We start from the raw sequence: 16,196 nt of genomic DNA, 5'->3' as shown, positions 1-16,196 counted from the left end.
AAATTTAAAAAATCCCACTATGACTATTAAAATACGCCGAACCATGTGTTCTGTATCACAGCTACATGTATGACGTTTGCAGCAAAAAAAAAACCCCTGTGAAAATAAGTTTTGAATTCAGAGTTACGATTGATAAAGTGCGCATTGAGCTGTCAAACAGATAGACAGAGTGGAGCGGGCGACCTGTCCAAGATGGCGGCCCCACGGCTCGTCAGTGCCAATAGGCAGTAGCGGTCGATGTGGCGTCTACTGTTATATGTCTATGCGTGCTCCGGGCACTAGTCCGGGCACATCCGGTTGGGTACATTGAACCGCAGAAGAAGAATAACGTCTGTTGTGGAGGTGTTTCACGAGCAACAGTGTCTTCTGACTCTGGGTCTGACTCCGGGTCAAAGTCATAAAAGGGACTGCGGCGGGGAGTCGTGAAGAAGCTATTTTTAAACATTGTTAAAACAATGTTTTGATAATGAGTAGCAGTGCATCCACCGTTACAGAAGGGGGAGCTGTACTTCTGAGAGTGGGTGTGCTGAATAGTACTGGCCAATCACAAGACTCTGTCTCCTGGGGTGAAAGTTCACTCTGAAACATCGCGGCTGACAGAACAGCGTCAGAAAAGAGGATTTCTATCGTTCGTTTACAGCAACTAGGAGGTTTTTGACAACTCACTTTTCCGACGTTTTAACGTTCTCCCGTCCTCCATCAGATTCAAATGGTGTCGCAGGAGTATGAGGTCCACCTGCAGGACATCGGGAAGATCCTCCATTTCATCGTCAAGGGCACGTACAAAGTCCGCGGGCTCAACGCCATCAGAGAGGAGCTGCAGGACGCCACGGGTTCCGCATGACCCCCACCTACTGCCACCTCCTGGCCGTAAAAGAGAATTATTTTTATTGTTTTTAATCAGTATTTTTAATTCACTGTTGCTGTAATTAAATGTCTAAGATGTTTCTGGTACACACAGGGAGCAGCACTTTATATATGTGCGTTGCGTGGTTAACGGGTATATATTTGATTGACTACCAGTTGAATTAGTCGGAAAAATCAGCTTCGTCTTTCATATCGCTTCACCTCGATGTTTTATTTCCCGACTACTGTTTTTGAATTGTAACAGAATTGTCATTTGTTCAGTTTAATCCGAGAAGAAAACACAAAACAGATTTTTTGAAAGTACAATTTGAGTCATTTGTCCTTTTCAAACGTGTTGCCAGAACTAAATTGTGTCTTTTTGATAAAGTTTCTGAAAAATCCAAACGGATGTTTGTTCATACCCTGCTCGTTTTACACCTCCAAAAAAAGTTGTGTCAATCAATAAATAAGCACTACCTCATTTTTTATGTTGCGAGTACAATGAAATGTATTTTTCCTGATTCTGGTTAATTTATTTAAATAAACACTGTGTGGAAAAATCCAGAAATAGACAATAAGAGTATAAACTGAGCACATATTTCTTTGTAATGTATGATCAATTCTTTAAATAGGTCTTTTTAAAGTATTTAAATGAGATGAATATGAACAATAATAACATGAATCTCAAATGCTCTCCTGTTTTTTTTACTTTTACACATCTGTCTTTCTGTGGAGCCTAAATTCCATCTTTTTTTATGTCAAATTTCTCCATAAAAAGTGATCAAAGTCCAGCAGAGACAGCGTTAATGTGGGTTTTGCAGTGTTGAATTAAAACCATTTGTAATCGATGTTTAAATGTGACTTTGTGTTTGTTTATTTCTCATTTCTCAGATGAAGATCACTGTAAACTGACCACATACATTTCAAAAGCTGTATTTTGGAAGCAGCGGAATAAAAAGTCTTATACTTTCTACACAGTGAATGAACTATTTAAACAATAACATATACATTTTAAATATAGTGATAGGAGGTAGAGTTAATATTGTTGTTTAGAAGTAGTTTTAGTATGAAAGACAAAAACGACTGTTTTAAAAAGAGAAGCACGCGAGGTCACATGGAGCAGAGACCACGCCCCCCAGCGGCCAGGTATCACAGGTGACGTAAATGAGCAGGTGATTAGGCCAACCACTGACACCTGTGTGTGTGTGTGTGTATGTATATAAGCCAACTCCTTCAAATGCTTCATTCTCCGCTGAACCTCAGTGAATCATCACCTGAGCAGCTGAGCCTGAACTGAAGGTGAAGTAAAAACGCTCAGTCGATCCTTTTGTCTTTAATCTTGTTCACATTTGAACGCGTTGTTTCTTTCTAACGTGTCTTGGTTTTTTTCTCCCTTTTTTTTTTTTTTACAGACTCTGAGGCTGAAATACTGCTCATCCACCCGCCGTGATGTCTGTTCGGTGAGTGCCAGAAACCAAACCCCGTTCAACTTTCTGCCATTTTTGTGAACTAACGCTTTGATAAGTGACTTTCTTTCCAAAACCCTTGTATCTAGGACTTGTTCCGGCTCCGTTGGATCAAGCTGAACAATTCGTCTCATTGACATTTGCGAAACATTCCCACCTTTCACTAAACTTTTGTTTTCATCCATTTGTAGGTTCCAGCGGTAACACCGAGACACACGAAGGAGGTGTGTAGATAATGACTTTTGATAGAAAACTAGTGGAATTCCTTTTGTGTACGTGTGGGTTTTTTTTTCCCGTTAACTTGCATCATTATTCATCACCAGGTGAAAGAAGACGCCATGACTCACGGCCTGCAGACCGGCCGGTTCTTAGAAAAGTACATCCATTGAAGTCCATGCAGCCAGAGGTACGAGCTGCAAGACTGATTTATTTTTTATTTTTTAAATGTTATATTCCCCCTTGCTCGGTGCATTTCTTTTTCAGGATTCTGGCCTGTGTGCGACTTCCTGCAGCAGTGGAAGCTTTTGTCCACAATCTGCCAGAGAAGCAGGTTAATCCCATCCACTATCTGTTCTGTTTCGCCACAAGATGGCGCCCAGAGGGTGGACTTTAATCTTCTGATTTCCTTTTATTGGACTTTTACAAATGTGCTTGACCCTTTCGTCTTTATTTCAGACTCTGGGGATATCTGAAGGAGTCATGCAGGAAGTCAACCCCTTCAAGTAATCTGCACAGGTACATTTCATGGAAACTGTTTGCAGTTGTGTTGAATAAACATATGCTCAAAGGCATTTAAACAAAGTTACTTGTTTGATTTGAGGTGAAGCATTTTGCTTTTATTTAATCTGGACTCTGTTTTTTCCACTCACTACCATAGTGCTTCCTGTTGGCCACATTCATGCAACAAGCTGCTAATTTGTAAGATGTTGAGCTTTGAATACTTCTCATGTTGGTGACATCTGGAGATGTTTTTTAAATTTCTTCCATCCTCTCCTGCTTAATTTGGAGTAAATTCCCTCACGCTGTAGTCTTCACTACTATAGTCCTTGTGTCCTTACTGTTAGCCACATTCCAAAAAAGCTATCGCACTCTTTCCGAAGACATGGAGCCATGAAAACTTGTTCTAATGTTGTAGGCTAATGTTATTTTTAAATGTCTTCCATTGTCCCCTTGCTTAAACCTAGAGTAACTGACTAAAAGTTTGGTTTAAATTGCCTTGATGTGTATCAAGCTTTAGTTTTGCATCTCCTTGATGCCCATGTCTAACTTTCAGTGCTTTAGATATTGTCCTCAAGTAGGAGTGACTTGTGCCCTTCCTGTTACCCACAATCCAAAAAGGCTTTAGGATTCATGCAACAAACTGCTAATTTGGAGGACCTTGATCTTTAAATACTTGTGCTAATGTCAAATTTGTTTGAATGCAGATGCATTGTGTCTTCATGAATTGGGTTTAAATTACCCTAAAATTTATTGGTGTACTGCTAAGCAAGGGTCCATTTGTCATTTATGTCCAACTTGGAGTCTTGTCTTCTGCAGGATATCTATTGTCTTCAGTAGATAATGACTTTTAGAAAAAGAAAACTAGTGGAATTTGTGCGTTTTGCCATTAACTTGCATCATTATTCATCACCAGGTGAAGGAAAAAGCCATCACACACGGCCTGAATCCAGCCTCTTCACTTCCGGTTCTTCTTATTCCGCTTCTGCCCGGAGTCGGCATCACTTCCTGTTCAGAGTCACTCGGACAAGGAACAGAAGCTCCATCCTGAGTCCCTGCAGCAGACTTACATCAGGTAATTTTTTTTTTTGTAACCACATCCTCAAATGTGCTCACTTGCTCACAGCAATTGTAGCAAATGGGGATAATGGCATCTTAAACTTAGTCCCTGCACCATTTTCTATAGAGAAATGTTGTTTTTTTAACATCATGGCACACATGCATTAAGCCAGTGCTGCCTTGACTAGTGACTTAAATGTTTGATTCCCTTAACCAAATTAACCATTTAATGTTCTTTAAATTTCACATTCTCCTCTTGCTCTTTATTCTTATAAACCTGTATTTTTTTTTCAGGATTCCTGACTTCCTGCAGCAGTTGAAGCTTGGACAATCTGCTAGAGAAGCAGGTACATCTCCAGCGTCACTGTTTGACCACAAGATGGCGCCAGAGGGCAGATGACAATCTGCAGTTTTCCTTTATTGACCTCTTACAAATGTGCTTGACCCTTTTTTCTTGTCTTTACTTCAGACTCTGGGAATGTTTGAAGGTGTAATGCAGGATGTGAACCACCTCAGGTACACTTCACAGAAACTGTTTGCAGTTGTGTTTAATAAACATGCTCAAAGGCATTTAAACAAAGTTACTTGTTGGTGTTTGATTTGAGGTCAAGCATTTTGCTCTTATTCAATCTGGCATTGGTTTTTTCACTCGCATAGTCCTTCCTGTTGGCCACAAATGCAATTCATACAAGCTGCTAATTTGGAAGATGCCAACATCTGAAGATGTCATTTATAAACTTCCTTCTTTGTCCCCTTGCTTAATTTGGAGTAACTGACTAAAAGTTGGGTTTACATTGCTTTAGTGTCACAGCTCCTTGACTCATGTCTAACTTTAACTGATTTAGAAATTGCCCATGTCCTCAAGTTAGAGTGGCTTATGTTGCGTCTTTTAACCACTATAGTCGTGTCCTTCCTGTTACCCACAATCCAAAAGGGCTGTTAGATTTGAGTCATTCATGCAACAAGCTACTAATCTGCAAGACCTTGATCTTTAAATACTTGTGCTAATGCTGTAGGCTAACGCCTGAAGATGTAATTTTTAAAGGTCTTCCATTGTGCCCTTACTAAATTGGGAGTATCTGACTGAAAGTTTGGTTTAAATGACCTAGATGTGTTAGTGACTTATGTTGCGTCTTCACTGCTATAGTCCGCGTGTCCTTCCTGTTAGCCACAATCCAAATTATTGTGAATACCCAGCCTTATGTTTGTCATTGTGTCTCACATGGACAATCTTTATTAGTGTTCTGCTAAACAAGGGTCCATTTGTCTATGTGTAACTTGGTGTCTTGTGTTCTGCAGGATGCTGTTGAGATGATGCTCCACTTGGCTGAGAAACCAGAAGCTCCTTGAAGAGACAACTGCACCATCATGTGAGTATGTTGTCTTGCAGCATGTCACCACTTCTGTGGTGTTTGTGTTGAAGTTGTTGTGCTTTGTCTTCCAGAATGAAGATGGACTCTTGCAAGAACTTCAGTTTTGTCTATTTGCTGCCATTTGGAAGTAGAGTGTTCAAGAATCCCTTGAGCATTCAAAGTCCAGAGAGAAACATGCGTTTAGATAGTGCAATGCAGGGATTGTTGTGTTTCAAAATAAAAACTTGAACTATACATCTTTTCAAAAATGTTTCAAGCATACTTTTTTTCATGTGTATCTTTATTATAAGGAACAGAAGAAGCAAAACACATTTACTAAGTACATTCAATGAACCAGTAAACACTGGACCTAAGGACAAAATATTATAACAAAGTACAACAACCAGAGAAGCTGCTGAATGAAGTAAAGTTAAACACATTAAAACATGGAGAAAATATTACTAAGTATAAATGTAGAGTGACACAATCTGCACAGAGAATAATTATAACAAACAAGACTATCAGAGGAGCTGCTGAACTAAGTTAAACATTAACAAGATTAAATCTAGAGTTAAAGTCAAATAATCTGACTAAGTATAAACAATATAACAAAAAAACACCTAACAGCCAAAATAAAATGCTAAGTTAACAGCTAACAATTGTCACAGAAACATGTTCAACAGCTCTGTCAGTAATCAGTGACACAACTGCAGAGACAGTGGAGACTTGCACTTATCATTAAAGAAGTTCTCTTCAGTGATAAGTTTAAGACTCAAACACTGTCTCTGCAGTTGTGTCACTGATCACTGACAGAGCTGCTGAACATGTCTCTGTGAAAATGTACAAGTGTTAGTTTGCAGTTAACTGAGTATTTTCTTTGGCTGAGAGAGAGAGGTGGTCTTCACCTGCTGAGACACACTGACATTATGGTTTAGACTGGATGGGCAATGTAATTGTGTGGTTATTTTGAATTAATCTGAGTTGGAAAAATAAATTGGTCTAAAAATAGATGCTAAAGGGACTTGATTAGATCATTTAATAAATAGACAGTACACTTTATTTAATGCTGTAACTTTATTTTCACTCTTTACATTTACAGTTTACTGTTAAATTACTCAATGATTATTGATTGAAATCTTAACATAAGTCACTGAAGAAATGATAATATTTAGTTTTGGTCTAATAATCAGTTAAAGTAAATCTATTTTTATGGTGAGCATGGGATTAAAGTAGCATTTTTTTTAAACAAATTTTTGATTATTTTTGTATGCAAGATTGTATAATTACATAATGATTTTATGCATTTCCAAAATTGTACTCCTTTAACAACCCATTACATTCGTTTTACATTTATTTTGTGAACACTGGGTTTATTTATATTATAGAAACTGCACGAAAAAAGCAGCACGGTTTTCAAAAGACGACATTATTATATGTTTGATTGTTGTAAAATTATATATATAGAAACATAGTACAATTAAGATTTTTTTTATTTGGACACACATTGTACAAAGTGACTATTCAGTTATTTAAAATATAAAGATACTATACAGAAAGATTAGTTTAATCATTTTATTTGGCAGGTTGAGCAGGAGAATTCAAAGTCTCTAGTGACAAAGACGATCAATTAGTTTTAGCTATTAATAAAAACAGGAATTTAAAGTTTATTTGAGGAGATTGTGAGAGTAATATCTTTAATGCAGTTAAAAGTTTAAGACTTAATAATTCTAGTCATTCTATTGACAGGTCACTGATAAAATTAGAGCAAGTAAATATTAAAAGACATTTGTTGGTTTTTTTTCCCCACAGAAGGTTTATTTTAAAAGTGGACAATATTAGCTGTTATTTAGACAAATCAGGATTCATATGAGAAGACACTGATCTGTTATCTTACTAAAATGGATTAAAATTATCATCACGTTATATTTAAGAGCTTAAATTACATTTTAATCAAGTGAGAAGTAGCTAATTTTCTCATAGACTTACATTACATTTGAATCGAGTTAATTTTCAGAATTATCAGAATATGTCTACGTAATACAGTCTGTTTTTTTTTTGTTTTTTTTTAAATAGAATTAATCAATATAAATGGGTAGAAACTACATTGATATGATGTCTCAGTGTGGTAGAAGAAGCCGCTCACCGAGTCTTCATGGCGGCTCGTCTTCTTCATCCAGCGTGGCTTCTCCAGCAGAACATCCGGGAACTCTTGGCTTTGGCCGACACGAAACGACAGCTTCCTAAACAAAACGGTCACGGTCAGCGTCATAGTATAAAGTATGTCTTCAACATTAAAAACAATCATTTTTCAGCAGCAGTTACCACCACATGTTTGTCACCGCTGCTCCTCGTCCTTCCGGGTGTCTCCTCCTGCACCTGCGTGCGCGGAAGTTCTGAATGACAAACAGGAAGTGGAAGATTCCAAAAATAGTCTTATCTAAACTTCCATCCGGTGGACAAATGTGATAGTATTGCTACTCAAAAGTTGACACTGCCCTCCGGTGGACAAACGTAATATTACTGCTGCTCAACTCTTCAATCTTACACATACAGGTAGATTGATTCCAAGTCGAGGGATAATTAATTCACAGTTGCTCAACTCTTAAAACTGCCCTCCGGTGGACACACGTGATATTACGTGTAGATGAATTGATTCACGGCTGCTCAGATGTTAAAGCTGCCCTCCGGTGGACAAACGTGATATTACGTGTAGATGAATTAATTCACGGCTGTTCAACTGTTAAACCTACCCCCCGGTGGACACACGTGATATTACATGTAGATCAGGGGTCTCAAACTCAATTTGCCTGGGGGCTGCATGAGTTAGAGTCTGGGTGAGGCTGGGCCGCATCACAGGTTTCCCGTTGAAGGTCTCACCTGATTCACATACTACAGCTTCTCACCTTTCCAGTGATGCCGCATATGTCCATATTTACTGGATAATTTTGGAGAATATCCACTTCAAAAATCATAATTTTGACACTTTTATTGCAACAGTTGCTGACTTTGCAGCGCCACCTAATGGCCAAATAAGGTTTCCCGTTGAATGTTTCACCTGATTCACATACTACAGCTTCTCAACTTTCCAGTGATGCTCCATATAGCCACATTAACTGTGGAATTTTGGAGAAAATCCACTTCAAAAATCATCATTTTGATACTTTTATTGCAACAATTGCTGACTTTGCACTGCCACCTAATGGACAAATAAGGTGTCCCGTTGAATGTCTCACCTGATTCACATACTACAGCTTCTCAACTTTCCAGTGATGCTCCATATAGCCACATTTACTGTGGAATTTTGGAGAAAATCCATTTAAAAAAATCATAATTTTGACTCTTTTATTGCAACAATTGCTGACTTTGCAGTGCCACCTAATGGCCAAATAAGGTTTCCCGTTGAATGTCTCACCTGATTCACATACTACAGCTTCTCACCTTTCCAGTGATGCCCCATATGTCCATATTTACTGGAGAATTTTGGAGAAAATCCACTTCAAAAATCATAATTTTGATACTTTTATTGCAACAATTGCTGACTTTGCACTGCCACCTAATGGACAAATAAGGTGTCCCGTTGAATGTCTCACCTGATTCCCATACTACAGCTTCTTAACTTTCCAGTGATGCTCCATATAGCCACATTTACTGTGGAATTTTGGAGAAAATCCATTTAAAAAAAATCATAATTTTGACTCTTTTATTGCAACAGTTGCTGATTTTGCAGTGCCACCTAATGGCCAAATAAGGTTTCCCGTTGAATGTCTCACCTGATTCACATACTACAGCTTCTCAACTTTCCAGTGATGCTCCATATAGCCACATTTACTGTGGAATTTTGGAGAAAATCCATTTAAAAAAATCATAATTTTGACTCTTTTATTGCAACAATTGCTGACTTTGCAGTGCCACCTAATGGCCAAATAAGGTTTCCCGTTGAATGTCTCACCTGATTCACATACTACAGCTTCTCACCTTTCCAGTGATGCCCCATATGTCCATATTTACTGGAGAATTTTGGAGAAAATCCACTTCAAAAATCATAATTTTGATACTTTTATTGCAACAATTGCTGACTTTGCACTGCCACCTAATGGACAAATAAGGTGTCCCGTTGAATGTCTCACCTGATTCCCATACTACAGCTTCTTAACTTTCCAGTGATGCTCCATATAGCCACATTTACTGTGGAATTTTGGAGAAAATCCATTTAAAAAAATCATAATTTTGACTCTTTTATTGCAACAGTTGCTGATTTTGCAGTGCCACCTAATGGCCAAATAAGGTTTCCCGTTGAATGTCTCACCTGATTCACATACTACAGCTTCTCACCTTTCCAGTGATGCCCCATATGTCCATATTTACTGGAGAATTTTGGAGAAAATCCACTTAAAAAATCATAATTTTGACACTTTTATTGCAACAATTGCTGAAATTGCACTGCCACCTAATGGACAAATAAGGTGTCCCGTTGAATGTCTCACCTGATTCACATACTACAGCTTCTCAACTTTCCAGTGATGCTCCATATAGCCACATTTACTGTGGAATTTTGGAGAAAATCCATTTAAAAAAATCATAATTTTGACTCTTTTATTGCAACAATTGCTGACTTTGCAGTGCCACCTAATGGCCAAATAAGGTTTCCCGTTGAATGTCTCACCTGATTCACATACTACAGCTTCTCAACTTTCCAGTGATCCTCCATATAGCCACATTTACTGTGGAAATTTGGAGAAAATCCATTTAAAAAAATCATAATTTTGACTCTTTTATTGCAACAATTGCTGACTTTGCAGTGCCACCTAATGGCCAAATAAGGTTTCCCGTTGAATGTCTCACCTGATTCACATACTACCGCTTCTCACCTTTCCAGTGATGCCCCATATGTCCATATTTACTGGAGAATTTTGGAGAAAATCCACTTAAAAAATCATAATTTTGAAACTTTTATTGCAACAATTGCTGACTTTGCACTGCCACCTAATGGACAAATAAGGTGTCCCGTTGAATGTCTCACCTGATTCCCATACTACAGCTTCTTAACTTTCCAGTGATGCTCCATATAGCCACATTTACTGTGGAATTTTGGAGAAAATCCATTTAAAAAAAATCATAATTTTGACTCTTTTATTGCAACAGTTGCTGATTTTGCAGTGCCACCTAATGGCCAAATAAGGTTTCCCGTTGAATGTCTCACCTGATTCACATACTACAGCTTCTCACCTTTCCAGTGATGCCCCATATGTCCATATTTACTGGAGAATTTTGGAGAAAATCCACTTAAGAAAATCATAATTTTGACACTTTTATTGCAACAGTTGATGACTTTGCAGTGCCACCTAATGGACAAATACGGTTTCCCGTTGAATGTTTCACCTGATTCACATACTACAGCTTCTATATGTGAATCAGGTTTGTGTGGGAATAATTCAGCTTGCTGGGTGTTTAGATTAAAGGTGTAAATAATATGCTAGGGTGAGAAAGGTCAAATGTGAATGCATGGTATGAAGCTACCGGAATGTGTAGATTGAGATAAGTAAACAAATGGAAATGTTATTTTCCATGACAGTATGATACAAATGTCATAAAATACAAAAAATAATATTAAAAAAAATTAAAAATGTTGAGCCATTCAAGATATATTGTTTCCTTGTGCTCTTCATGCCTTGTACTTCTCCTTTGCAGTTTCACTAATAATGCAGATATGCTGAAAGAGAAAAGGAATAATTTAATATTGCAACATATTGCTGATTTACATCATTTTTGTTTATAGTGCTTTAACATGGTCATTGGTAACATTTAAACAAAACATGTACAAACTCAAACGATAAGCTTCATTATAGGCTACTTTTGTTTATCCATCTTAATTACTTACATTTAGATCTCTAAAGTATTCATTGTAGTCTAGTGCATATCCCACCACATACTTGTCAGGGATCTCAAATCCTATAACTACAAAGAAAATGGGTTAGAAAATCATTATTGTTATATTCACAGTAGTGAATTTATAATTCTGAAATAAAAGAAAAGTTTGTAAGTTTTAACAAAGAGCACATTGTGGCAAAAACTTTACAAACTACAAAAAAACACTGTCTTCCACTCACAGTCTGGTCTGTAGCCATCACTTATTGTTCTTTTCACCAACAAACTGAGGACAGAAACCAGGTTGATTAACAGTCTTAGCGATGTATAAAAATTACAAGAATGTCTTACAGGATCCATATTTTTTTAACAGGATGCAGTTGTGTATCCAGGCACACAAATATTACGTTACCTTGCTACTTTGACCATGTTGGGATTGCACTGTTTCACAATTTGCAATAATCTCTTTATTGACCTCCCTGTTTCGATAATGTCCTTAAAAATAGCATAAGAAAAATGCTTTTTAATGATGCTGGAATTCAGATTTTCCTACTTCAATATAGTATTCTTACCTCCACAACCAAGACATTCTGTGTGAAAACAAGATAAAAAAACAATATTTCAGAGAGACAGTTGAACTTCAGCATTATTTATAATCCTCGATAAACGTGTTTTCAAAATGATTATGCATTTCATTTGATCACGTTAAATGCTTTGAGCTACTGTAAATGAATAATGTTTATCATGGTGTGAACAAGGACTTACCTTGTTTGTCAGAGTAGAAAAGTCATCTCCACCAATGACTTTGATTTCACTTGTTGACTGGCCATTCTGTAGAGACATGAGACAGGAAAGTATGTTGCACATAAAGGCATCAAGGAACAATTCAACACAAGTCAAATCATATGAATATTGTAATTCATATATTATATCCATGGCTACTGTGGCTTTGGTGGCCTATTGCTGAATGTCTTTTCAGTGTAACATGTTGAGTGGAAAAGCATGAATCCGAACATTTCGTCACATTCATTTTGGCTTGGTTGCTTTCACACCACAGGAACCGTACCAAAGTAGGGCAGATAAAGCTTATAGATTACATTCACACCAACGCAAACGAACCAAACCAAGGGACCAAACACATTTGGTGAGCACCAAATGCTGTAGGTGTGAAAGCACCCTTTAAGTGCAGAAGTATAAAAAATCTGTAAATATTTTAAAATAGGGAATAGAGTCCGTTTAAAAAAAATTATGATAATTAGCAAAAAATATAAAAAATGTATGAAGGTTTGCTTACACTGTAGCTTTTTATGCGAATGAAGTCCACCGTAATTGGGATGGAGTGGTCACTGTTTCTGTTCAGGACCTTGATGTAGTCCAGCAGGTCTGCAAAGAACTTGAAGCCTCCTTTGAGCACACAGAGGGCCACAATTTGCTGTCCCACCATTTCCTTCATGATTTCTCTGGCGAGTCTCTCTGTCCTGTCGTCATGTAGGAGAGAGAAACCATATAATAATATAATAAATGGTTTTTTTGAACATGTGACATCTGCTGCCTAATTTTGCCGTGCAATATTGTGACTTATTTTTTTGGATTGGTCAATTTTTTCCTAAGCGATTTTCCGACAAATCCAGAGCTAACCAATCAGAATGAGTGTTGATGACGCACAGTCCAAACAGTTAACGCGGCATCAGACCAATTGATTGTGTTTGTTTCCCAAAAGCCAGTTATTTTTAATTAACAGGAAAAAACTGTAAAATTATTTGATGTGTGGAGGGTGGTTGTACTGGAGTTTCAGCGGGACGGTGTGTGTAAATGAAGCTTTAAAATAGTTTTCCCTGAGCTACTGTCTATCCGCACTTTTGTCTTGTTTAATTGCATTGTGTCTGGTGTGCAAAGACCTTTAGAATAAGGAGGAAAGTTCTAGTCGAATAATGGTTATTGGTTTCATGGTATACAACAAATTTTCTTCATGCATGAGCATGAGTGAGTGGTCGGGCAAGAGAGAGGTAGGGGTGTTCATGTGTGAATGTAACTGCATACTTTCTTGGTACTGCAAGACGTGTTTTCTGCTAAGATGTACATTGCTTGTGTTGCCACCTCCAGCAGCTTTAGCCTTTTAACTTTGCAGTAAATTGTGGTTTGGACCACCTAAGACTTTTTGAACCCAACAAACAACAGAGCTAGCTTCTCTTTTTGGTAAAAATTTCCTGCGTCATCCTGTTCAACCATGTGTGTTTCAGAAACCTCAAAGTCTAATCCAGTAGTCTCAGACATGCCCCCACTTAATATCAAAGTTTAATGTAAGTGTGGCCCGCAGTGGCGATAACGAAGAGTGGCACGAGAGGGAGAGAAAAACTGTGGCATTGCGGTCTCGTGACGAAGACATGAGCCAATCGTAAGCTTTTAGCCAGCAGTGCGTCCAAGCGTCCTGGGGACTGAAAATAATAAGAAATTAGATGCCCTACTTTTAGGCAGGATGCCCTAAAGACGCCCTATTTTTTCCGCCTGTTTCCTCCCGTTTCCCCCGGTATCCACCGAAACGATGTTGTGATGACGCATGCAAAAAACTGCGGCCAGCACGCGCCTGCAATCAGCGCAGATTATGAACTCAGACAGAACTCTCTCATTGAGCAGTTAACTAAAGAGATCAGCTCACCTGATGAATCTCTTATTCCCTTAATTACAGCGCTAACGCGTCTTCTACACAAAGATTGAGACCACGGAGTGTAAACAATGAAAAGTGCTCTCTTCTACTCAGATCCCCTGTATTTAAACGCGACCGTACTCGATCCTCGTCATAAAGATCATTATGTATGTGTGTATGGATGTGGGGATAAAACTGCGTATAGAGGAATTGAAGTATATACTGCAAGACTGGTACAAGTGGTGCAACTTTAAGTTTCAGTTAATGAACATGTTTTTCAGCCAGGGTCGGCATTTCTTAACCAGTCATTCCGATAAGCATCTAATCTTGTGGTCACACCTATGTAACAAGCCATGAAAAATGCTAAAACCCACCGGTCCAGGATGATTCCATGTGGGATGTAGACCCTCTCCAAGTCATCAGCATAGTGCTTTGGTATGCAGAATAGATCCAGGTCATACCCCTGCTCCTCATCACTGATCTGAAATAAAATGTGACGTAAACCATCAGGAGTATTACATAACATAATTTACATAGCATTCGGATTAAACAGGGCACACAATTATCAGGGGATGGGACAGGGGTAGTGTAACGGAACTTCAAATATGTCTCAGTCTTGCCCACTAAAATTATACAGAAAGATTAATTAATTAATTAATTAATCTTTCTGTATAATTTTAGTTATTTTATACATTTTCAACCGCTTTATTCTTTATTAGCGTCATAGGGGACTGGAGCCAATCCCTGCTGACATCAATGATACTGTTATCCTAGGACTGATGACTTCATTACTCTGAAAATGGCAACTGCTCAAGTGGGATTTCAGTTCGGGAAACAGATAAAGTCAGAAAACACCAGGTCAGATGAGTGAGGTGCCACATTTGGCAGCTTCTGCCACTGCCCTTTTCATGGAAATGTTTTATCCGTTTCACCCACTGATTTTCAAAGGTCACTTGTAAATAAATTATGAAAAACTATTGTGTTTTTGTGGAATATGATATACTTTATAGTACACTTAGTTAGAGCCCCTCACTATGTTACTGCAAACCGTGCTTTCTTTTTCATGTGAAATGGTGCTGTTTTGTAAAAGATGGTTCTTGTGTAGCTCTCAAATGTGTTTCTTACAATTTACATTATTGCATTTAATAAATGCATGTTGCACCTGAACAAGACACTAAAATTGATTAGAATAGGATACATATATATATATATATATATGTATATACATATACATATATATGGTCATTGCATACTTGACAATGGGCCATCTACAATTTTAAGATTTTGCTTTAATTCAATATGTGGCCCTTCTCTTCCTCTCTGTAGAAAAATGTTGACCAAACCTGCCACAACATAGACAAAAAAATCACTAATAGTCCTCTCTCGCTTTAATCTCTGCATTTACCAGATCTTACACATGAATGTTAATAGCCTAATGTCACCAAACTCCCCTTGTGAAGCTGTGCTGTAAAGCCGTAATTTTCATAGTATCTAATAAGCATGATTCCATCTCCAAGGCAACCACCATCACCAGTGAATGTTCATCAACAGATTTGTTCTTTGTGTCGTGATAAGTTTGAATTTGTTAGATTTGTTGCAGAGGCGGTTGGTGTAGAGTGTGTGGGGAATTCTTACCACAATACAGGGGCTACGTGTTTCCATGATGTCATTCCCTGGCTTTGATCTGCCGACGTGTAGAAGTGTTTTTTTTTTCTAGTTCTTCTTGGGGTTTTTACAATGGTGCATTATTTCCTTCGACAGAGTTCTGCATTGAAAAAATTGAGAGCACTCACAAAATCAGAGGTAATTCCCTTACCCAAACACAAACGATAAAAGATGAAAGGATGTAATCCCATGACACGATGATTTCAGTAACATCACACATTATTTTTATGACTTCACTAGGTTTGAAAGGTTTTTTTTTTTTTTTTTTTTTTTTAACCTGTCCTGTCCAGTACCTTAGGCATGCACTATGGTTGACTGCATGTCTGTTGGTGTTGAATAGATTTAGGTATTTGCAGGGCAAGTAATTACAGGGTTATCTACAGGGTTAGGGAGGAAAGCAGCATGGGCATCTGAATGCCTTTTCGTGTCAGACAGATTTTGCTTTGTCAGGATGAGTCTGTTGAACTCAGCCTGTATCTTGATGAATATTAAGAATTTATTTTATAAATGAATGGTTTTGGACCTGACTGCTGGAAAACCCATAAACAAACAATACAAACAACAACAATACAAAACAAACAA

General features: G+C 37.8%; 1 protein-coding gene across 1 annotated transcript; it reads right to left on the bottom strand.

Annotated features, from left to right (window-relative positions):
- Positions 1-11,102: 11,102 nt before the first annotated feature.
- On the bottom strand, positions 11,103-15,611 carry LOC310940808 (hypoxanthine-guanine phosphoribosyltransferase-like; the record flags this gene model as incomplete). The annotated part of the gene is made up of 9 exons (XM_083905821.1): positions 11,103-11,150; positions 11,319-11,395; positions 11,548-11,591; positions 11,718-11,800; positions 11,878-11,895; positions 12,071-12,136; positions 12,600-12,783; positions 14,324-14,430; positions 15,585-15,611. 9 exons carry the CDS (start codon positions 15,609-15,611, stop codon positions 11,103-11,105), a joined length of 654 nt encoding a protein of 217 aa, XP_083761947.1.
- Between the last annotated feature and the right edge of the window lie 585 nt (positions 15,612-16,196).

This window comes from Microchirus variegatus (genome assembly GCF_963457635.1).
Source record: "Microchirus variegatus genome assembly, chromosome: 19".
NCBI classification, from domain to species: Eukaryota; Metazoa; Chordata; class Actinopteri; order Pleuronectiformes; family Soleidae; genus Microchirus; species Microchirus variegatus.
Note: the sequence above shows the minus strand (reverse complement) of the source record. Positions and strands in the feature narration are given on the sequence as shown.